This window comes from Ursus maritimus, unplaced genomic scaffold, assembly GCF_017311325.1.
Source record: "Ursus maritimus isolate PB19 unplaced genomic scaffold, ASM1731132v1 scaffold_26, whole genome shotgun sequence".
Classification (NCBI taxonomy): Eukaryota; Metazoa; Chordata; class Mammalia; order Carnivora; family Ursidae; genus Ursus; species Ursus maritimus.
In genome coordinates, this window is record NW_024425119.1 from 18071546 (window position 1) to 18095699 (window position 24154).

Below are 24154 nucleotides of genomic sequence, written 5' to 3' on the forward strand. Positions count from 1 at the left end.
ATAAGTATTCTTCCAGCATATCACTGCAAAGTGTGAAAACTGGGTAGAATTCAGGTCATTTACTTTTGTGCTATTTCTATTACTTTTTTTTTTTTAAGATTTTATTTATTTGAGAGAAAGAGCACAAGCAGGGGGAGGGGCAGAGGGAAGGGGGAGAGAATCTCTCAAGCAGACTCCATGCTGAGCGCAGAGCCGGACCCCAGGGCTCAATCTTACCACCCTGAGATCATGACCTGAGCCAAAATCAGAGTCGGATGCTTAACCAGCTGAGCCACCCAGGCGCCCCTATTTCTGTTACATGTAATAATAAGCCTTATATAAATCTATCATGAGAGACTACACTACGAAACTCTGTACCTCAGTATTCTAATCAATATAGCTAGATCTTAATTCATTTTAAGATACTATAGAGGAACCATGACAGATTTTATTCTTGAATAATTCCTTTCACATTTGGATTGGATTCCTGTGGTGTTTGGTTGGTTTTCAGGGTTAATTTTTACAATGAGAAAGTTTCTGAAAATTGGGTATGAAAACATTTTTCACATACTGTGCATCTAAAAACTCCCAAGTTTGAAGAAAGACCCTTTTGTCAGATTTTGAACTTTTTTTTTTTTTTAAATCAAAGTGTCTTCCTACCATAGATTAGGAAAAGAAATTCAGCTTTTAAATAGTTTTGTGGTTTTTATGGATCCTTGGTGTGGAGTTCTGGTGCCTCTTTTGTCTTTGTGCAACTTTAGTGTTTCCTCTTCCCCTACCCCCGCCCCCAGGAATTATTTTCCAAATATTTCACCCTGTTATAGCTAAACATAGTTAGCTTTGGTCTCTTTACACTTACTTCATTTCCTATAAAATTTGTTATGTTGAAGGTTATGGTTTTCTTTGAACCTGAAGGTGTTGCTCTAATAATGTTACTAGACATTATTCCATTTAGAGTCTAGACCATACCTACACATAGTGAAGGCTATTATCTGGTGGAATTACAGTCTGCCATTGTCTCCATATTCATGTTTCTTCCTAGGGGAAAAAATTAGAAATCAGAGATTGCTGTTGCTCTCAAATGCAGTGGTTGGCTAATGTTAGGTAGGGGCAGTTTTTAAGTATTTACCTTAATTGTTTCTTTGAGAGTAACTCAGCACAGTGGTTACTTAAGAGCTAAGACAGCAGAATTCTTCACTGTTATAAAAATTATTACATAAATGATGTAATTTTGTTTCCAATTACTTGCTTTAAGGCATTTTTCTTTATGTGGTATGGCTTGTGAGAGAATTTTAAACCAACCTCTGATTCCTGTTTATAGCTTAAATTGAATATTTAAGACTTAGAATCTAGTAGTCTTGAGTCAGGAAATTGATAGATAGCACTAATCATCTGCATGTGATTATTAAACATTATTAAATTAATTTCCACAACATAATATGTGTAGTTTTAAGAACTTTTTTTTTTTTTTTTTTTGCTTTCATTTACAAAGTAGCTTTTAATTCTTGGAACTTCAGGAATCATTTTATAAACATACACTAGGGTCAGGGATTTGAAGTATGAAGGAGGAAATGTTATGATTTCTTTAACTAAAAGAAATTAGCCAATCTGTACAGGAATCGGGATATGTGATAACAGTTGTGTCAAATAGCAAAAGCAGTATTGCCTTGTTAGACCTATCTGATATAAAATGGTTTTGGTTTTCCGTAAAAATTCATTTATTGTAGACTGTTGATTTTTCTAGGCTTTAAAAAATAGTTTATTTTAAACTGTTGAATGATTGTTTCTTCAGTTCTGTGTATAAGTTTATTCTGTTCTACATGTAGTACATTAAAGTCTTCGAAATGTTGCTCTATTTATAATTGCTCTTACCTTAGAAAAGAGCAGAGCCTATAAATGACTCTTTGAAGGTTATGATTACCGTGGATTCATACTTTCACTGATGTTGGGGGACAGTTTTCAATGTTCAGTTTGATGGAAATAGAATGTTAGAAAACTGATACCTCATTAGTAGGAAGATGATAAAGATTAGATTGTTAGTTGTTAGATTCATACTTTTCAAACCCAGTTATACTCAGTTATGTGAATCCAAGAATGTGGATCTGTCAATGATGATAGAGCAGTTCATGCCCATTGCTTTTGCAACTGTATTAATTTAACATTTTGTATTAGGTTTTGCTTCATAATCAAGATAATTGGAAATATTTTTTAATGAATAGAACATTGTAAAAATAAGAATTAGTATGCATGTAAGAATAAGGAATCAAGAGCAGAAATTTTTCATTTGCTAATTTAATTGCTTATTTTTTGAAGTTCATCTTCAAAAATTAATATTTGATTATTTTGATTTATTTTCATTGTTCTTTATACCTTTATATTTTCCTGATATTTATAATTAATACATGCTTTTCCCTCATGTAGTAAATATCAAAATAATGGTGTGTAGTCCTGGTTCCTTAGGAAATATATTTCCTTCTCAATGACACCTTGGGATTGGTTTGTCAGTCCCCATTGAAGGAATTGGACAGCAGCCTTGAGGGGAAAAGTTAAAGCCATGCCTTTCATACTGGAAATTCAAAAAGTTTAAGCATTTTGATTGATTCATACATTAATGGCTCTTTTTGTCAGTTAAAGACTTGCAACATGTTCATTTGAATTTACGAGGAATAAAACTGTTGAAATAAGTGATGAAAATTATTATGGCTCTTCTTTTAACAGGTATTTGTTTGCTTATGGAAAGGTTGTAAAGTATATAACACTCCGTCAACCAGTCAGAGTTGGTTACAGAGGCATATGCTGACACATAGTGGAGACAAACCTTTCAAGGTAAGTAAGCATATGTGAGTTGTTTTAACTTCTAGTTGATGTATTTCTTAATGGGCATACTTTTGCCCTTCTTAAAATGTTTAAAAGAAACACTTGTTTTGATATCCCTGTGGTTACATGGAGTTTAAAAAATAGATGGAGATAAAGATAATTTAATCCAATTCTTAAAATTTGGAGAACAGAAAAAAGTAACTGAGCGTAAGGTCTTCAAAATAGCTAATGAATAGACCAATTTGAATGCATGTCTTTAAAATTGGTGACTTTTAATACCTTGTGCTCTGTGTTTTCTCACTGTCATAGGTTTCAGTCTTTTTATTAGCAAACAACTGATTATTATACAAAAAAGTGAAATTGTACAACATTGAGGGATTTGATTGTTTTCACTCAGTTTTGAGGTCATATTACTGAGCTTTGTTGTAAGTTACTGTCAGATGTGTTCTGAGCAATTGTATGAGGAGCAAGTGTCTGTAAAAACCATTTTTCTATTTATCTTCATTAAAAATTAAACAAAATATTTTGGTTTTTAATTATGGAAAACATATACCATAGAGGTTAAAAGTTTGTGTTCAGAGAAGTTTAATAGTTGTTAAATCCTTAATCTACTGGTATGTAAATACTGTGCCAGAAACTTCCCTTGGGTTTCATTAGAGAAGGAAATAATTCTTGTGGAGCTGCTTTTTAAAAATTACTCAGCTTTTTTTGGAAAGACAATCTTTAACAAGTTAAAATAATAGTTTACATTGAGAAATTTTGCTCCCTTTTTTCTTTTCTTGTTCCTTCTTCATCAAATATATATCACTATTAATTTCTAGTGAATTCTTCTCGTATTTCTTTATGAAAGTGTAAGCAGGTAAATACGTAGTTTCATTCTCCTTTCTTACACATAATCTAGTAAACCATATACTGTCTATACCTTATTTTTTAAAATGATCTTTTTATTTTATTTCATTTTAAAGATTTTATTTATTTATTTGAGAGAGAGGGAGAAGAGCATGACTGGCGGGGAGGGGCAGAGGGAGAGGGAGAAGCAGGCTCCCCACTGAACAGGGAGCCAGACATGAGGCTCGATCCCAGGACCCCAGGATCATGACCCGAGCCAAAGGCAGACGCTTAACTGACTGAGCCACCCAGGCACCCCTGACCTTTTTATTTATACATTTATAGTACTATTACAAAGATTACAGAGTTCCCTTATACTGTATACCAAATTTCCCCCACTGTTAATATCTTTGTATGTGTACCTTGTTTCTTTAACTTACTTTATGCTAGAGATCTTTCTGTATTTGTTCATAGAGAATGTTCTTTCAGTTTATTTAACCAAACTTGTATAGACACTTGGGTTGTTTTTAGTCTTTGGCCCTTTAAAATAGTGCTGCAGTGATAAATCTTTGACCATATGTCATTTTGTACATGTATAATTATATATCCAGGAAAAATTCCCAAAAATGATACGAGAGGGTGGGTCAATGGCTATATAAGTATTGGTGATTTTGGTAAATGTTACCAAATTGTCCTCTCTGGGGGTTGTGTCCTCATCATCATTGTTAGAGCATCTGCCTTCTCAGTAGCCTTGCTAAGAAGGTGTTGTCAAACTTGTGGATTTTTGCCAATCTGATAGATGAGAAATTGCATCCTAATGTAGTTTGAATTTGCTTTTCTTTCATTATGAGGAAGTTTGGACATCTTTTCATATGTTTAACTGTTTGGGTTTCTTTTTGTTTCTTTTAAAATTTATTTTTAATATTTATTTATTTTTAAATCTTTAAACTTAATTTTATTTTATTTTTTAAGCAAGCTCTATGCCCAATGTGGGCCTTGAACTCATGACACTGAGATCAAGATTTGCATGCTCTACTGACTGAGCCATCTAGGCACCCTTCTTTATTCTTTTTTAACTAAATGGTTTCATTGAGCTTTCTGTTGGCATGTGGGTCTTATATAAGTTTAACACCCTAGTCTTTCCTGTGGTCATACCTTAGATTCTGGCCCTGGTAGATGCTTGAAGTGTGTGATCTGGAACAGTTTTTAAACTTCCCATCTAACATGTAGTTGGTAAGAATAGTTACCTCACAGAGCTGTACAATGTGTAGCCAATAAATTTAAGAGCTTATTGTTAAAGTAGAAGAATCATTTACTTTCTCATTGTGTGTATTTCCATACTTTTTTTTTTTTTTTTAGGGCAGCAGTGCTGCCAGTTGATATGATGTGCAGATTCATTTCAAAGCCTGTCAGATGCATTTTTCTCCCAAATCCTCTTTTTAGAAACTTAGAAGATTCCCATTGGAGAGAGGGAAAGAAATTGTCTTTAAAAGACAAAAGTTAAGGGGAATGATTTAGTGAAACATTGTTCTATAAGTCATAGGAATCATTTATTTAAAAAGATTTTATTTATTTATATAACAGAAAGAGTACAAGCAGGGGGAGCAGCAGGTAGAGGGAGAAGCAGGCTCCCTGCTGAGCAAGGAGCCTGATTTGGGACTCTATCCCAGGACGCTGGGATCATGACCTGAGCTGAAGGCAGATGCTTAACCAGCTGAGCCACCCAGACGTCCCCATAGGAATCATTTAAAACCAGAAAACATTTATTGATATCTCAAGTACATGGCAGTGTGCTAGGCACCTTGGAAGCAAGGTGAATAAGAAAGCCAGGCCTCAGGGAACTTAACATGTTTTCAGATGTATACAGATTTAAATAGATATAAATAATGAAATGTTTTAAATGATTTAATAGTGACTTATGAAAGGTTCTCTGGAAACGGGTTAGGGATCAATTAAAAGTACTATAATGACTGGGAAGGAGTAGTAGAAAGTAAATTGGAGTCAACTATAGAGAGAAGGTTGTGAGGTGATGATGTTTGAGGGATTCTCTTTTTTTGAAAAAAAATTTTTAGTTACTGTACAATAAAGTGTCTAAAGTATACTTAAGTGTTGAACAGTTTAACGATTGTTTCATATGTGTGTATGCACCTGTGATGTGTGCACCTGTATCATCACCACCCTGATCAAAAATATTCTCAGTAAAACGGAATTTCATAATTCCCTTCCCAGTCTATTTTTCTGTCCTCTATTCTCCCCTGCACGTATTATGATTTCAGTCGTTCTGGCTGTAGTATTTTATTTAACTTAACTTCTCTTGGCTGTTTAACTATGAGTGGAATTACCAGGTTCATAGAATAGGGCATTTTTAGCTTTGTAAACTACAACTCTTATCCAAATTGGTTGTATCATTTTACATTCCCACCAGCAGTGAATTTAGAGTTTTAGTTGCTCTATATCTTGGTATTATCAATCTTTTAATTTTAGCCATTCTGGTAGGTTTGTAGTGGTATCTCATTTTGGCTTTAATTTTTACTTCCCTGATGAGAAATGAGGTTGAGCACATTTTCATGTGCTTACGGCTATTTGAATTTCCTGTTTTGGGGAAGTGCCTATTTAAGCCTTTTCCTGTTATTTTTTTAAATGGCTTGTCTTTTATTATATATATTTTTTATATATTTTGGATTCAAGTTCTTTGTCATATATATGTATTGCAGATACATTCTCCCATTCTGTCTTTGGTTTCCTTTTTTTGTTTTTTTTTTTTATTTTTTTAAGTAATCTCTGCACCCAGTGTGGGGCTCACACTCGCAACCCAAAGATCAAGGGTCACATGCTCCACCAACTGAGCCAGCCAGGCACTCCTGTCTTTGGTTTCCTAATGGGATCTTTTGAAGAATAGTTTTCAATTTCAGTGAAATCTAATTTACCAACTTTTTTTTTTTTTAAATAGTGCTTTTTGTGTTGTGTTTAAGAAATTTTTGCCTACCCTTAGTATATGAAGATGAGGAGGGTTGGGGCGCCTGGGTGGCTCAGTTGGTTAAGTGCCTACCTTCGGCTCCGGTCATGATCCCATGGTCCTGGGAGCGAGCCCCGCATCGGGCTCCCTGCTCAGTGGGAGCGTGCTTCTCCCTCTCCCTTTGCCCCTCTCCCTGCTTGTACTTTCTCTATCTCTCTTTTTCTCTCTTTCAAATAAATAAAAGCATCTTAAGAAAAAGAGAATAAGGGTCTTATAGAAAAGCTAAGAGTTAGGGAAGTCATTTTGGGCATATATTTAAATATAATTTGCAAACCGTAAGGTTTACCAAATGTACAGTTCAGTAGTATTTTAGTGTATTCGTAGTGTTCTGCAACTATCACCACTTGACTTACAGAATTAAGTGCTTTTGAGAGAAAGAAAAGGAAGCATAAAAGAATGAGTGGACTATTTAGGGAGTAGCCTTTCTTTTTCTTTCTTTCTCTTTCTTTCTTTCTCTTTCTTTCTCTTTCTTTCTTTCTTTCTTTCTTTCTTTCTTTCTTTCTTTCTTTCTTTCTTTCTTTCTTTCTTTCTCCCTTCTTTCAAGATTTATTTATTTGAGAGAGTGTGCAAGAGCATGGTGGGGGAGGGGCAGAGGGAGAAGGAGAGAGAATCTCAAGCAGACTCCCCACTGAGCGTGGAACCTGCCACAGGGCTCCATCCCATAATCCTGAGATCTTGACCAGAACCAAAGTCAATTGTTGGACACTTAAACAACTGAGCTACCCAGGTGCACCATGAGTAGTGAGTTTCATATATGTAGGTGATACTTTATTGTGGCAATTTGAAATATTTTGAGAACTATTTCTGTAGATTGGTGAGCTTGGACTATGTAGAAATTAAATGTATAAGCAGTGGTTTCAAAAGTTTTTCGTATTGACTGTTCTAGTATTTGTTGTGTAATGAATAAAGGGAACATAGCGCTCGGATAAAATCATGATTAGCAAAGGCTTTAATAATGCTGTTTTGTGCCTTGCACATTACCTATATATTTTATTGCACTACCTATTTTAACTAATTTAATTCTTATCATATTCTTTGAAGTAATTACTGTTGCTCTCATTTTAGATATGAGGAGACTGAAGTAAGAAGAGATTAAATATTTTCTAAGGTCATGGCCAGTTAGTGGTAGATTGAGGATTTCAGAGGCAGTATAAATTCAGGGACTTTGTCCGTAACTGCCTCTCAATAATTTATAATACGGAACAGCCCCTGTGCAATATATGTATTGTGTATTGTGTTTCGATTACTGTTGTTATCTCTTACTATATCTTAGCCTGGAATTTGATTATCCTATGGAGTTTACATTGTATTTTTGGGCCTTTTTCATTATATTTACAGTATGCTTCAGGCATTCACCAAAGAGTTCAGTTTTATCGTACCTTAAAAAAGTATTGGTACTTAAAAAAGTATCAGTGTGGCTGCTTTGTAGTTGGTGCTTTGGTATGGATAATTGATAAAATATCTTGATGATGAATTTTTAAAAATGCACACTGTCTTTACTGAAAATATTTAAAGTTATTAATTCTTTGGGATGAAGCCTGAATAAAGAAAAGGAATGGAGACTAGGGAAGGGAAGGGCTTAGTATAGGACCTAATGTTGCCTGATTATGACAGACTTTGAAATTTCACAGCCAACAAAGTTTTTTAATTCCTAGTAAAGTCTTGGTCTTCTTCCACTTTGTCACATGGAAATAATGTTATAAATGTATTAACTGCTACTATTTTAAAAATTTGATACTAATGACCTTTAAGAAGATAGTGGTACTATAACATCTATAGAAACCATTGTTTATTCTTTAGTACATATTGGATTTCTTAACATATGTATGAAATAAATAAATTGAATCATTTTGCACCTACAGGTAGCTCGCTTCTTCAGTTCTGAATTGGGCAATGTTTCACGTTAATGAATGCCTTACTTTTTAATGGTTGTAATTTTTTTTTTTTAAGATTTTTATTTATTTGAGAGAGAGCATGAGTGGTGGGGAGGGGCAGATGGAGAAGCAGACCCCCTGCTGAGCAGGGATCCTGATGGGGGCTCCATCTCAGGACCCTGGGATCATGATCTGAGCTGAAGTCAGACACTTAACCAGCTAAGCCACCCAGGCACCCCTGGTTGTATGCTATTCCTATGTGATAGTTTAGCATATTTAAATCAGCCTTCTTCTTCTTCTTTTTTTTTTTTTTTTAAGATTTGTTTGTTTGAGAGAGGGTGGGGGGAGAGGGAGAGAGAGAATTTCCAGCAGAGTCCCCACAGACCGTGGTGCTGACATGGTACTTGATCTTATGACCCTGAGATCATGACCTGAGCTGAAATTAAGAGTTGGAGGTTTAATCTACTGAGCCACCCAGGTGCCCTTAATTAGTCTTTTCTTCTTTCTTTTTTTCCCCCCCTTAAGATTTATTTGTTTGTTTGTTAGAGAAAGAGCACGAGCGGGGGGGGGGGCAGTGGCAGTCAGAGGGGGAGGGAGAAGCCTGCTCCCCGATGAGCAGGGAACCTGATGCGGGACTCAATCCCAGGACCCTGGGATCATGATCTGAGCTGAAGGCAGACGTTTAACTGACTGAGCCACCCGGGCGTCCCTAATTAGTCCTTTCTTGATGGATCTTTTTTGGTCTCATCGCCAATATAAAGAACAATGTAATCTATGAATATATTTTTATAAACTGCTTTTGGGAGCTAATATAAATTCCTAGAAGCTATTTTACTAGTTCAAAGAGTAGATGTACAGGCTTGCTTTTGGTAGGTATTATTAAAACCCACCTCCAGAAAACCATACCAATTTATAGTACAGCTATCAGTGTATATAATACAGTGCTATTTCTCCAGTCTTCTGAAGCTTGGCAGTAATTATTTACATTCTTAATTGGCATTGTTTTAGCTTTGCCAATTTGCCAAGCACATTTTTTTTTTATTACTAGCAAGATTTGAATATCTTTACATGTTCTGGCTATTGTTATTTTTTTTCTCTAAATTGATTATTTGGTTGCTTTGCCCTTTATTCTATTGGGTTTTTTCTTCCTGATTTATATAAACCCTAATATTAAATGTACATATCTCCTGCATGTAATAGATATTTTGTCTGGCTTGTCATTTCTCATAAGCTTTTGTTTGTTCTGCCATCAAGAAGTTCTGTGTATTGATATTACCATATATTTCTACATATATATGCAGTGTAAACACAGTGTAAATATATTTTTATATATTTGCATTACTTTTTCATATATTATTTTTGTATTTTTATTTCTTTTTTAAAAGATTTTATTTACTTATTTAGAGGGTATGAGCATGGGGAGAGGCAGAGGGAGAGAGAGAATCCCAAGCAGACCCTATACTGAGCGTGGAGTTTGATGCGGGGCGTGATCTCATGACCCAGAGATCATGACCTGAACCAAAATCAAGTCAGATGCTTAACCGACTGAGCCACTCAGGCACCCTGATTTTTGTATTTTTAGAATGGAAGTCTTGTTAACCTACTAATCTTTATTAAGTAGGGAAAAGCATCATTTCCTTGATGTGATAGGAGTTAAATTTTTTCCCCATTTTGACGTTGCTTTTCTTGACTTTTTTATGGTGCTTTTTCTGAAAAGCAGAATTTTTAAACTTAATTTTGAAATAATTTCAACTTCCAGAGAAGACGGAAAAATCTCATGTATTTTCTCTGTCACACATGAGTGTATAAATTCCATATACCCTAACCCTGATTCACCAACTATCATTTTGCTACATTTGCTCTATATGCATCTATCCGTCCATCATTTGTCTCTCCATCTGTCTTCCTTCTTACCCCCATCTCTCCCTCTTTCTCCTTTCCTACCCACCTACAGACACACGCACACGCACACGCGGGCACATTTTTTGGAAAACATTTGAGAGGAACAGAATCCCTAAATACTTCAGTGTGTGCATTTCCTAAGAAAAAAGATATTCATTTACATAACCTTAGAATAATTATCAAGACCCAGAAATTTAACATCGATGCTATTAGCTATTGACAGCCTTTTTCTGTCATGTCACCGATAGTTTTGAAGAGTATAAACCTTTTATTTTGTATATTCCCCATTTTGTGCTTGTTTGGTGTTTTTGTAATGACCAGATTTGGTTTATGCATTTTTGGAGAAAATAGAACAAAATTCTCAGTTTACGACTTTAAGGGATACCTGATGACAATTTGTTCTGTCATAGATGATGTTACCTAGATCACTTGATGAAGGTGGAATTTGCTTTCATATGTATCATATGAAAATAACTGATCATGTTATAGCTCATTATGAAATTTTGGTTTTATAAAATCAGCATACTCCTAAAAATACAGCTTCTTTGTGAAGGGTTTTTATAATATTTATCTTTGATAATTAAAGTGCAAAGATTATTCCTAGATAAGATTTCCCCACCCTTATCTTCACTTCGTCATGTATGTATACCTCTGTCTTATATATACGTTTAGGGTTTGTAGGAAGGGGAGTTGCTGCTGCCATTTTGTTAAATGTAGTGAAACATTTTAATTATTAAGGGTTTAGAAAACATTACATGTTTTGGGATGCCTGGCTGGCTCAGTCAGTAGAGGGTGTGGGACTCTTGATCTTGGGGTTGTAAATTGGAGCTCCACATTGGGAATAGAGATTACTTAAAATCTTTAAAAGAAAAAAAATTACATGCGTTCACAGTAGTAGGGTATGGGACTATTTTAAACTATTCTTGGTCTTTTTTTTTTTTTCCCTTTTCAATTTTAATTTTGATTCTTGTTAGTTATCTGGTGTTAAGCTCTAAATAGCTAAGCGGCTTTAACCCTACCATGCTTAGAAATACATATATTACTTAACCGAAGAAAAGAAAAAGTAGTTATATACAACGTGTGTGGTGATTGTTTTGATTTCCTTACTTTATTGCTAATGAGGCAGTGGTTTATCTTGGTAGATTTGTATATGTTAGAAATTACATAGTTGTACTTTTTATTAGATAATCTTATTAATATGTACTTTCACTTTGCACATATAGTTCTCCCTTACTCCACTATTTCTGTTTACTTTGAACATAGTATAGTCATTTACTTGTCTTGGGTTAATTTATTTATTATAACTTTTCCTCAGCAGCTAGTCTTCCATAGCTCATCATGGTTGATTCCGTTCATAGTATTGACATATTTGAATAACTTCTCATTGTGTTGGAGTAGTGCTTGAAAAACTCAGACTTTCTTTCAAGGGTGGTACATAAAATAGCCTATCTTTTTAGGTGTTTTGGAGTCAAGACACTAGCCTAAATTGTTGATAAAGAAAAAAGAAATTTTATCAAACCAGACTTAAACTATGATATCCATATGGTTGTGCACACAGGCTAAGTCTGGTAATTTGTTATATAGTGAATGATACTCTTATTGCATCATTCACTGTGATGGGTGATGAAATAGTTTCCTTCTCTTATTCCTTTATGACCTGTTTTGTAGTGGCAGTTAATGCTGATAATCTCATTCATTCATTCATTCATTCATTCATTCTGCCTGAGCCCTGGCCCACCCTGCCAGCTCCAATGCTGATAATTTTTAAATCATTTGCTTCCCTCCCCCCCACCACCAGCTTTTTGTGGTATAATTGACAAAATTGTAAGGTATTTAAATTATACATCATGATGATTTGATATATGTATACAGTTGTGAAAGGATTTTCTCCATCTAAATTAACACATCCATCACCTCATATATACATCTTTTTTTTTTGTAAGAACCTTTTGATTGTCTTTTTTTTTTTTTAAGATTTATTTGTCAGAGAGAGCAAGAGCGCACAAATAGGGGGAGCGGCAGGCAGAGGGAGAAGCTGGCTCCCTGCTGGACAAAGGAGCCTGATGTGAGACTTGATCATGACTGAGCCGAAGGTGGTTGCTTAACCAACTGAGCCACCCAGGCCTCCCCAATCTTTTGAATCTTTCTTTAATTTGTCTTTGACATTTTGTATGTTTGTGTGTCTGTGTATTTGAAGCTCTCATGTTCCCTAGCCTTGGCACCCAGGGTTCAGGATGCTCCCGCCTACCAAACATGGTAATATTTGACTACAAATAAGGATAATAACTACAGTGCTCATCATGATTCTAGAAGACAAAAAATGATTCCCTTTCTTCCCCCAAAAGAAAAACTAATTGGTCACTGTTGGGGGATGATTGGGATCTCATTATTTAAAAAGCTGGTAAGAATCAAATAGTTCTTCCTTTATTATATGAACTGTGCCACTGGGTGTCCAAATCCTGTACTTGAGTTGCATCTGTGACCAATTAAATTAGAATCTGGGTCATGCACCCAGGCATTTTTCTATAATGAAAAAAATTGGGTGACTTGGATGTGCACCTAGGCTTAAGAACCACTGTTCTACAAGGTATTTCTCTTGTGGGGTACCCTGTACTAAATAGCATTGCTATGGTAAATGCGACTACCAGTTCAATGGTCTTCGACAAGGGAAAAAAAATAGAAGGAAAAAGAGCTATGGTGTGTGTACTGTGTGCTTGTTGCATTTGGGATCTTGTTTTTATTGACGTAAACTTTCTTTTCTAGGCCTCCTTGATACCACACTTGCCTGTTCTTTGTCCTTCCCACCCCTGTTTCCAAACTCATTGGCTGCTCTGTCTAGTCACCTTTGCTGGCTTCTGCTCCACCTAACTTCTAAATGTTGGAGGGTGCTCTCTTTTCTTAAAGTTCTCACCCTAGGTGTCCTTTGGTTTTAAATACTATTTCTATTCTGATTACTCTCTGAGGTTTATCTCTAGCCCTGACAATATTCCCTTTGGATTCCAGAATGGAATATTTGGCTTGAATGTCTAGTAGAGTATTTTGAACTCAACATGTAGGAAATCTTGAGGATTTTAATTTCAGACATGGTTCTACTGTAGACTCAGTAAATAGTAAGATCATCAAGGGCTCTGGCTTTAAGAGCCCTGCATCATTCTTGATTCCTCTCTTAAAGAACTTCTCCTGTACTCGCATAAATGCATTAGCAAATCCTGTCAGTTTGACCCTTAGTTTATTTTGAATATGACTACTTCTCTCCCTACCCTTTTATCACCAGTTTATCTTCTATGGTTCTATTAGTCCCTCAGGGTTTTTTTTGTTTTTGTTTTTTAACATTTTATTTATTTATTAGAGCTGAGTGCACATGAGCGGGGGAAGGGACAAAGGGAGAGGGACAAGCAGACTCCCTGCTAAGGAGGGAGCCTGCTGTAGGGCTCAATCCCAGGATCCCCAGGATCGTGACTTGAGCCGGAGGCTAGACGCTTAACCGACTGAGCCACTGAGGAATCCCTAGTCACTCAGTTTTAAATACATGGTAACTCCTCACTCTCTCCAAATTAAAATCCGTGTTTCTTAGCATGATGCATAATAGGGTCTTCATATCTGGTATTTACCTGCTTTACTCATTAATTCCCTTACTATAATGTTCTAGCTATACTATATACTACTTGTAGTTCTCAAATGGATCACGTTTATTGTAATGTTCTGTACAGTCTGTGCTTTCTGCCTGGAATTTTTTTTTTAAGATTTTATTTATTTATTTGAGAGACAGCATGAGCATGAGTGGGGGTGAGGGCCAGGGGGACAAGCAGACTTCCTGCTGAGCAGGAATCCCGATGCAGGGCTCCATGCCAGGAACCTGGGATCATGACCTGAGCCGAAGTCAGATGCTTAACCAACTTAGTCACCCAAGTGCCTCTGCTTGGAATTTTTAAAAGTTTTTTATTTTGGAAAAATTTTAGATTTACAGAAAAGTAAGTTGCAAAGAAAAGATAGTACAGAGGGTATCCATATACCTTCACCTACTTTGTTTCCCTGGGTGTTACCTCATATTACTGTGGTACATTTGTCACAACTAAGAAACCAACATTTCTATCTGGAATTTTTATTTTTCTTTAGATCACGTGCTAATAAATACTACCATATTTTCTGTGAAGCTGATGTTTTCTGTTGTGTTTCAGTAGCCCCTTCTAGATTTTCATAGCACTTCTGGGAATATATGAATAAGACAGTCTTAGTACTAACAAAGATAGTGTCAGTATTACTACATTCAAACACATTAGGGAAAAAAACAAAACCAGCGATTCCATGTTTCACATTTTAGAACAGCTACTTGACCACAACAGTAGCCAACAATACATAGAGTATTTCAGTGGATTTGGGAGATAGATCATTTAAAACATTTGGTGTCCAGCAACCAGATTTTTCCCTGATTGTTGAAATGAGAACAAAGTGGTGGCTTGAATTCAGGGGTCATTGTATGTGTTGGTGAAGACATGACTATTTGAACATTAAAATCACACTTAGCACCATGAGATGTTCACGTTGAGAGAAATGAAAGGCCATTTGAGGCAATAGCTCAAATGTCTCTCACCTTGTTCTCTGTGATATATACCTAATGAGTGGAATATTCATTAGATGATGCTTAAAATTATTTTCTAGGGTAAAAGAATTTGTATTTAAGTGAAATGTTAAAAAAAATTTTTTTGTTTTTTTTTTTTTAAGTACTTCTCTCATTCTGAATTCTCATTGTACTTTTGTGTTTTCTTTTTTAGATTTGTTAATGATTCTTGATGGATGAATGATTAAAATCAAAGATAAAACTTTTGTATTAGAATTCTCGTTATTAATTTCCAGAACATTGAAGCATCACTGATTAAAATACACTTGTGATATTTATTCAGTTCTAGATGCTATCAGGGCCTATTCGTTGCAGTATTGAAGGATCCTGGGATAAAATGAATCTGCTAGCGTACTGGGACTCTTACAATTAAGGGTATTCCTGGGTGGAGTTATATCACAAAGTCCTTCTGAATTTAAACCTGAGGACTTGAATCTGAACTGTCATCTCTGCCTTAATTGTAGTCAGGTAGCTATACTAAAATTTGAAATACGGAATTTTTCAACACATTTGTTTGAATAACTAATATTAAACTGGGAATTCCAGGGCAAAGATTGTCTTATTTTATTGTATTCCTTAAATCATCTGACACAAGGGCCACAAAGGACAATGTGTGTTTTTAAATAGGTGTTAGGAAATACAGGGATGATATCTTCTAAAATTGAAAAGTGAGAAAAATAAATACCGTATGGCTTTATTCTGTGGTGGTATTGTATAATAGAAATATGTGTGAAGCAAATGTATCATTTAAAATTTTTCAGTGCTTCATTAAAATGAAATGAAAAGAGTTTAAACAGTATCTTTGATCTAATCCATTATATTATTATTTCAACATGTTAGCAGTGTACAAAGTTAATGAAATTTTTTGCTTTTCTGGGTACCAAATCTTCAAAATTCATTGTGTATTTTATTATTTTATTTTTTAAAAAAGATTTTATTTATTTGAGAGAGAGAGCGCGAGAGCACACAGAAGTGCGGGTGCGCACAAGCTAGGGGGAGGGGCAAAGGGAGAGGGAGAAGCAGACTTCCCGCTGAGCAGGGAGTTGATCCCAGGACCCCGGGATCCTGACCTGAGCTGAAGGCAAATACTTAACCGACAAGCCACCCAGGCGCCCCCAGTGTGTATTTTATACTTAGAATTCTTTTCAGTTTGGAATAGCCACATTTCAAGAGTTCACTAACTGTGTGTGTCCAATGCCTAAAATGTATTGGACAGTGTGAAACTAACCCATTAGGGTAATTCTACTTAAGCATTCTCAATTCAGATGCTAAACATTTTATCTTTATTTAGATCTCACAAAATTTGCAGTTGGAGAGGTAGATTCACTTACCAAACTCTTCCAAATACACTTAAAAGTTTTTCAATAGTGAAATTGAGTATCAGGTATTCAATTGAAAATTAAAATGGAAGGGCTGGTCTTATTGTTATAGTAAAAGACATTACTTTTTTTTTTAATTAAACGGTTATTAAGGAAACACAAATAAAAACCATAATGAGTTATTACTTCGTACTCAACTAGGATGATTTTAATAAAATAAACTGAAAATAACAAGTGTTGACAAGGATGTGGAGCTAGCTAGCTGATGGTTATACAACATTGTGAATGCACTAAAGACCACTGAATTGTACAGTTTAAAATGGCATGTTATATGAATTTCACCTCAGTTAATTAAATAAAATTAATGTTTTGTTTCTTGGTCACAGTAGTCTTAAAGTGTTAAGTAGCAACATTTGGCTAGTGGCTTTTGTAGTGGACAGTGTCATTCAGTTGGTAATCTATAGGAGATGGAAATTTTTTAAAGCGTTTTTTCTTGGCACTCAAAATATACGTAGTAAAGTTTTAAATTCTGAGAATTCAGTAACCATTAGATTCTAAACTTCTCATTGTCAGAATCTGTAGTTGAACATTCTTGATGCAGGCTCTCTGAGGGCCACACTACTGATAGGGTCATTGTAAGAATTAAATGAAATATTAATTTTAAAGGACTGGATATGGCTGATTGCTCCTCTTCAGGGTTCCGATACCTTTCTGTCCCTTACCCCTGAATGTAGTTCCTTGAAGTTGTCATTTCATAAGTCTGCTGACCACATGTAAGCTCTTTAAGGGTGGGAACTTAAGTATAAGTATTTATCCTTATACTTAGCATCTTAAATAGTACATAGAATAGATAAATGTTTGAAAACCTTGAATCATAACCTTGACTCATTCCTCTGCCTCTTAGTGTGCACCTTAGAGTGGGCAAAGATTTTTATTAGTAATGCTGAGTACCCTTAGAGCCCATAAAAAGTCTCTTGTCTATCAAAATAAATAGACTAATTATGAATGGCACTGTATAAGGAGCTAGCTGTGAAATGTTTCAGCCAGCATCAGTTTTATCAGAATCTGTAAGTAGTTTAGTTCTTCAGATTTATTTAGAAATAGCTATGATTCATAAGGTGCCTCTGGATATGTATACACACATACATGTATATATGTACATGTATATATTCATAAAAGTATGTTCTTGCCTTCTGAGTGCATGGAGAAAGGATGAATTTGGATAAGTAACTAGATAAGCAGTGAAAGTGTTAGGATATCCTCAAAGGAAGATGAACTTTTTTAAAGTTGGGTAGATTTAGAGGGACTTTGTGAATAAAGGTATGATCTCTGCTAACAGAGTTGTATTGTGTTTTTAGAAGTTTAAAATGGTAAAGGTGCCTGCATTGAAAGAAAGAGCCTGGAAACATAGAGTTTTTGTGGTATTATCTAGATAAACTCTAATATAAGTTGAAGCATCTAGGACTAATGTGATGGATTTATTTGGTATTCAACATGACAGATTTGCATGCTTGGAGGTTGGTTGTCAGAAACTAAGTAAATTGGATGAGGTACTACTAGAAAAGCCACCAGAAATCCAGCCGTGGATTTTGCTGTTTGGGGATCATTTTGAAAATGGTGTTGTTTTAATTAGTAACATTTATTTGTTAGAAGTCACATGCTTGTACTATAGTTAATTTGTGTATTATAATTTTAGTGATATTCAAACATTCTGCATTCTTTATGGGAGTAACAGCTCTGCCAGGTGACTTGGGTAGTTGACCTTTTGTTTTCTCAATCTGGCAAGTGTAGAAGGCTGAAGAGGCAGTATTTAATGGAACTTATAGAGAGTTGCATACGACCAACCCTGGGCATAAGTCTTCTCTGAGCAGCTGGATCTAGTAGTTTAAAAGTCGGTATCATTGTATATCTTCCGTATCTGTCATAACAGTGTAGAACAGTAGGGAGGCTGCTGAAGGTCTTGAAGTAGTATATATCATTAAGATAAAAATAATTTAAAAAATCTAGGAGTCCTAAGTAATTGTTAGGATATCTAATTCTTTTTTTTTTTCCCTAAGCTTTATTTATTTATTTTATTTATTTATTTTAGAGAGAGTGAGCGTGTGGGGGGGGCAGGAGAGGGAGAGCGAGAGAGAGAATCCCAAGCGGACTCCTCGCTGAGCGTGGAGCTGACATAGATCTTGATCCCACTACCCATAAGATCATGAGCCACTACCAACTGAGCCACCCAGGCACCCCAGGATATCTAATTCTTTGATTTAAAAACAACTTACTGGGACACATGGGTGGCTCAGTCGGTTGAACGTCTGTCTTTGGCTCAGGTCATGATCCCAGGGTCCTGGGATTGAGTCCCACATCCGGCTCCTTGCTCAGCGGGGAGCCTGCTTCTCCCTCTCTCTTGCTCTCAGATAGATAGATAGATAGACAGACAGACAGATAGATACATAAAATCTTAAAAAGACACAACTTACTGTTTCTCTTAGGAAAGTGATTAATTGAAAACCCAATTTTTCTGGGAAGAATATCTCACTGTTTTTGTATTCTGTATAGCGCAAGAGCAGTAAACTGGAGAGTTGTGAAACTATAGAGTTTTCTTTTCCAGCTCTGCCACTGCTTCCTGTGTATTATTTTGGGCAACTTATAAAAAGAAAGGATGTAGTGGTCTCTCATAATTCCTATCTGGAATAGTTCTATAGTGTTACTGATTTACTTCCAAAAGTACAAAGTATTCACTCATTCATATTATCCTTGTGCCCTACATGGCATCCCTGACATCCTTTTTTATTTTTATTTAGTGTGTTGTTGGTGGCTGCAATGCCAGCTTTGCTTCTCAGGGAGGGCTAGCTCGCCATGTACCCACACACTTCAGTCAGCAGAACTCCTCAAAAGTTTCTAGCCAGCCAAAGGCCAAAGAAGAATCTCCTTCTAAAGCTGGGATGAACAAAAGGAGAAAATTAAAGAACAAAAGACGACGCTCATTACGTAAGTGTTTCACTAAAAATCTGTATGTATATTAGATAGCTTTTGTTTATATCTTGGGCATTCATGCAGTCAGGTTTTACTGTTATTTAACTCTGCTTGTGTATTTTTGTTAATAGTAATAAACAGATAGGATCCCTTGGGTATCAGTGTGAGAGTTCATTGTGATGTATGTTTTATCCTAGTAGTTAAGGGAGGGTAAGTATATGCGGCCTTAGAATATAAAATCTGTATATAATTTTGAGGGCTCCTTTGATTCTGTTTTAAAATAAGAAAATTTAAAATATGGCAGTGTGGTATTTTAGAAAATTTGAACATGTTAAAGGTAATAATGAAGTAAAAGTAACTAGTTTGCTCCAAAGCGGTATGTGTGAATAGCAAAAACTATTTGCAGCATGTGTCTCAGTACCTCAGTCTATTTTAACACCTATGTTATGTGTTTAGTTACCAGATTATGAAATGTATCCTTAATATTTAGAATAGAACACAAGATGATAAGGCTTATAAATGCGGGGAGCAGGAATTTGACTTAGAACCTCCAGAGCCTAGCATTGCCCCTGGTTCTTAGTGTCAGCTGGCTAATTAAATACGTACTAAATGAAGAAATATGACTGCAGCTGTCATTGAAAGGGAGTCCACTGCAAGGGTGAACTAGAAAGAAAAAAGTAGATTGCACCGTACCCTCCTTTCTCTTGGGATTTGATTAGAGTATAGAAGAGATTCCAGACACTAATCCAGATGAGAAGGTTTGTCTCTAAAATGTTAACGTTTTTTTGTTACTACAAAGCTACAGTGGACAAATGAACAAATCATAGGTGACAAACTTTTCTAAACTCTTAAGTTGCTTATTGAAATAAATGTGTATTTTTCCAAAGTTGGCTATTGAATTTAGGTTATGGATCCATTTTCCTTTTGCCTTCCATTTATAAAAACAAATGACATCTCTTCATTTTACTTGAGTATTGATTTGGGTAGCTTGCAATCACACACAGAAAATTGCTAAATATATATTATGGTATTCAAAACTGAGAATAACTTTCCCACCTATTCCACTTAATAGCCTCATTATTTTCTTCTCAGTGTATACATAGTAATCATTTAAACTTACTGACTTTTTCACATTATTTGCTTGGTAATATCTATACAGTTTGCTAGTTCTCTTAAAGAGAACGGTTCGGTTCAATATCCAGTCCTCACTTAGAAATGGAGGGACTGGTGTCTGCTTAAGTCTATGGCCTCTTTTGAGAATGTTTTTTCTAATATTAACTAATAAAATGGGCTATGTAGGGAGAGTGGTGGGAAAGGAGGTTTGTGATGGGTGAAAAAAACCTTTTTGTTTCCTGTTTATGGGGGAGAATGAGGATAATCCTGAATATATAAACTTTAAAAGATCCAAGATCTTTCACTATGAGCAGCCACTATTAAGTGCTGTGATTTGAATGGCAGAGCTACTGCCATTGCAATCTGTTCCTTCCTTAAAAATATACATGTCTGGGGCAGTGTACTAAAATGATCACTTTGCTAGTACCTTTCTCATATAATTCAGAGAGGTCATTTTCACTTAACTAGGTGAAAAGTACATTAACAAATAGTAGAACTGTAGCTTAAGTCATTTTCTGTTTGATAGAATTTTTAAAATTTATTTTAAAGCTTTTCTATTTTGACATACTTGGAAGTAAAGTAGAAAGAATAGTACAGTAAATACTTGTATATCTTTCATTTAGAGAATGTGTCACATTTGCTTTGTCTCCCTTACATACATACATTTTTTGTCCTGATTCCAACATACAAGAATGCAACTCCTAAGAATAAAGATATTCTTTTACATGGCCATAATACCATTCTTGGGGAGATACCCATAATACTGTACCAAAAGGGCAAAAAGAAATCAGGTAATATGTATAATTTTGAACCACAGGAAAGTGGAGTTTGTATTTTTATGGTCTCCAAAGGTTTTTGACTGTATGGCTCATCAGTTAAAAAGAAAATTCTTGGGCACCCAGTCCCAACATGTATGCTTATATAGCGCACACAGGTAATGCTGCTGATACATTATAAAGCACTTATCAAGAAGGGTATATTGAAAAACATCAAGATGAAAAACAAAAGTAGTGATAGTATTTTCTTCCCTTATCCTAATGGATCATGACACAGACCTGCTTTGGAGACTATTGTTCTAGTTTCTCTGTTTTCTCCCAGTGCTTATCCTGCTCAGAAAAAAGCATATTTGGAGAGCATGGACAGAGTAGAGTACACTTTTTTTTTCCCCTCCAGTAGCCACAAATCTAATAGGAAGGGGATTTATTTTTCCTTTTGATTTTTTTTTTTTTTTGTCCCATAAACGTCAAATATTTTTTTCTGATTTACTGTTGCATTCCTCGTCTTGTGGGTTCTGCTAGTTTATTACTTGATACTTTATTTCCTTTTGAAGAAAAGTCCAATGAAAAAATAGCTATTTAGCTTACATTATTGAGTGTGCCAACTGGTGAAAACATTTCCCACAAAAGCTCTGGTGGATTTGTGGAGATGTTCTGAGAACTCCATGATTAGTAAGAGGCAAATCCACTTCACATAGTAGTTAAATCAGAATAGTGTGGTAAATCAGCATACACGTAATTCAGAATATGCTGTACTAGGAAATCATGCCATTTCATTTATTGTCAATAAAATTTAATTTAATTCCAGATGATCTTGAAAATGTTCATGTATTAGTAAGCTCCACAATTATAAAATTAGAAATTCATTTTCCTTATTTTGAGCAACATTCTTATTAGTAATAAAAATAGGATATAAAAAAATTATAATAATACTAGTGGAATGAAAATAGAAATTTAAAAAATTTTCTTACCAAATTAAATCTTCAGTGTATAGTTTTGTTATTATTAAGAGATTGCTTACTCCAGGTTTGTGAGCTTATTTTAAAAAGTAGTATAAACTTATTAATATAAACTGCTTTGTGATTTAAGGCATTTTTCATATGCATTTGTTTTACTTAATCATTGTCTATAGCTCCATTTCACACATAAGGAAGCAGGCTAAGTAGATTCGGCAGTTTACGTGAAGTCACACAGCTTATAACTGGGGGAGTTGGGAGTTAGAAAGAATTTTGGCAGACTCATTGATGCTGAAAACTGTATTTATAATTTTCTTAGATTATTGTTAGAGGTTTTTTTTTTTTCCTTTAAATATTTATTTATTTATCTGAGAGAGAGAGAGAGCACCATGGGAGGGGTAGAGGGAGAGGGAGAGCGAATCCCAGCAGACTTGGGGCTCCATCTCAGGACACTGAGATCAGGGCCTGAGCCAAAACCAAGTTGGATGTTCAACCATCTGCACCACTGAGGCGCCCCAGAAGAGTTATTTATAATCAAGAAAATTCTTGTCAGAAACTCTAAAATAATATTACAGGTTTGTCAAATTTGGGGGAAAATTTTTTTTTTAATTTATTTAAGTACTCTCTATACCCAACATGGGGCTTAAACTCACAGTCCTGAGGTCAAGAGTCCTGTGCTCCTCCCAGCTGAGCCAGGCAGGTACCCCAAATATGGAAAATTTTTGATTACATGTTAACATAGAATATTCATGACCTGTATTTTATGTGTTTGGCTGTGATGAATTAGATCTCAGTGATAGATGAGATACTCATCATATTGTTGAAAATACAGGACTGGTGCTCAGGAGAGGTATTGAAGTAAAATACGAAATTATACGGAAAAGATGGTAGCTGCACTGTGGAATCGTAAGGCCTAAGGTTAGAACCTCGTACACCAGTGGGCACAGTTAACCCACATTCACTCAGTAGTTGGAAGTCCGCTTTTGTGTATCCTTCTTGTCAGCTAGACCCCAAGTTCTGAAAGCAAAATTCTTATGTTAATTGTTTCAATCCTTCTTACTTATTACATATTTTTGTGGAAAATGGACTATTTGACTGCTTGGCAAGTTGTTACATTTTTCTAAATATTCTTTACCTTTTTGTATTGACTTTTAGCACGACCACATGATTTCTTCGATGCACAAACACTGGATGCGATAAGACATCGAGCCATATGCTTTAACCTCTCAGCTCATATAGAAAGTTTAGGGAAGGGACACAGTGTTGTTTTTCATAGTACTGTAAGTATTTGTTACTGTTTTTTTTAATTATCTATGTAGGTTTGCAACAACATGTATTTTGACTTTCACAATCATATTTCTAAACTCAAAATCTAAGAAAATATATTTTAACAAAATCACAAAAAGTTCTGCTCTATCTTTAAAAATTACATGTATTGTTGGTTATAAAGCAAATACAGTTAACTCTTAAGCAGCATGGGTTTGAACTGCACAGGTCCACTTAACAGATTTTTCAATAAATACAGTGAAGTACTGTAAATGTATTTTTCTTCCTTATGATTTTCTTCTAGTTTACTTTATTGTAAGAATATGGTATATAATACATATAATGTATAAAATATATGTTAATCGACTGTTTATGTTGTCGAGAAGGCTTCTGATAAACAGTGGGCTGTTTTAAGTTATGTGCATTTTCAGTAGCGTGGGTGGTTGGCAGCCCTAACCTCTGCATTGTTCAAGAATCAACTGTATTTCCCACAGTTCAACATTTTGATGATTAAATTGAGTATTTTAGCCTTTAATTTGAGATATTTAGGAATATTGGGGTGACATTTGGGCTTGTAGGCATTTGAAGGTCAGGCTGTATGTAACCTTAAACTAGGTGTCTTTTCTGGTTTCCTCATTTGTAAAATTAGAATATTAGATTCTTTTTAACTCATAGCCCTAAGTGCTTACATGCTCCTCCCTCACCCCCCAAAACACATCTGAA

General features: G+C 35.2%; 1 protein-coding gene across 1 annotated transcript in view; it reads left to right on the plus strand.

Annotated features, from left to right (window-relative positions):
* The window catches only part of AEBP2 (AE binding protein 2), a 63735-nt gene that overhangs the window by 27023 nt on the left and 12558 nt on the right, over positions 1-24154 (plus strand). Inside the window, exons 3-5 of the mRNA XM_008707091.2 lie at positions 2698-2805; positions 19149-19335; positions 23321-23445. Of these exons, the coding sequence (XP_008705313.2) occupies positions 2698-2805; positions 19149-19335; positions 23321-23445 (420 nt within the window). The remainder of the gene's footprint in view (positions 1-2697; positions 2806-19148; positions 19336-23320; positions 23446-24154) is intronic.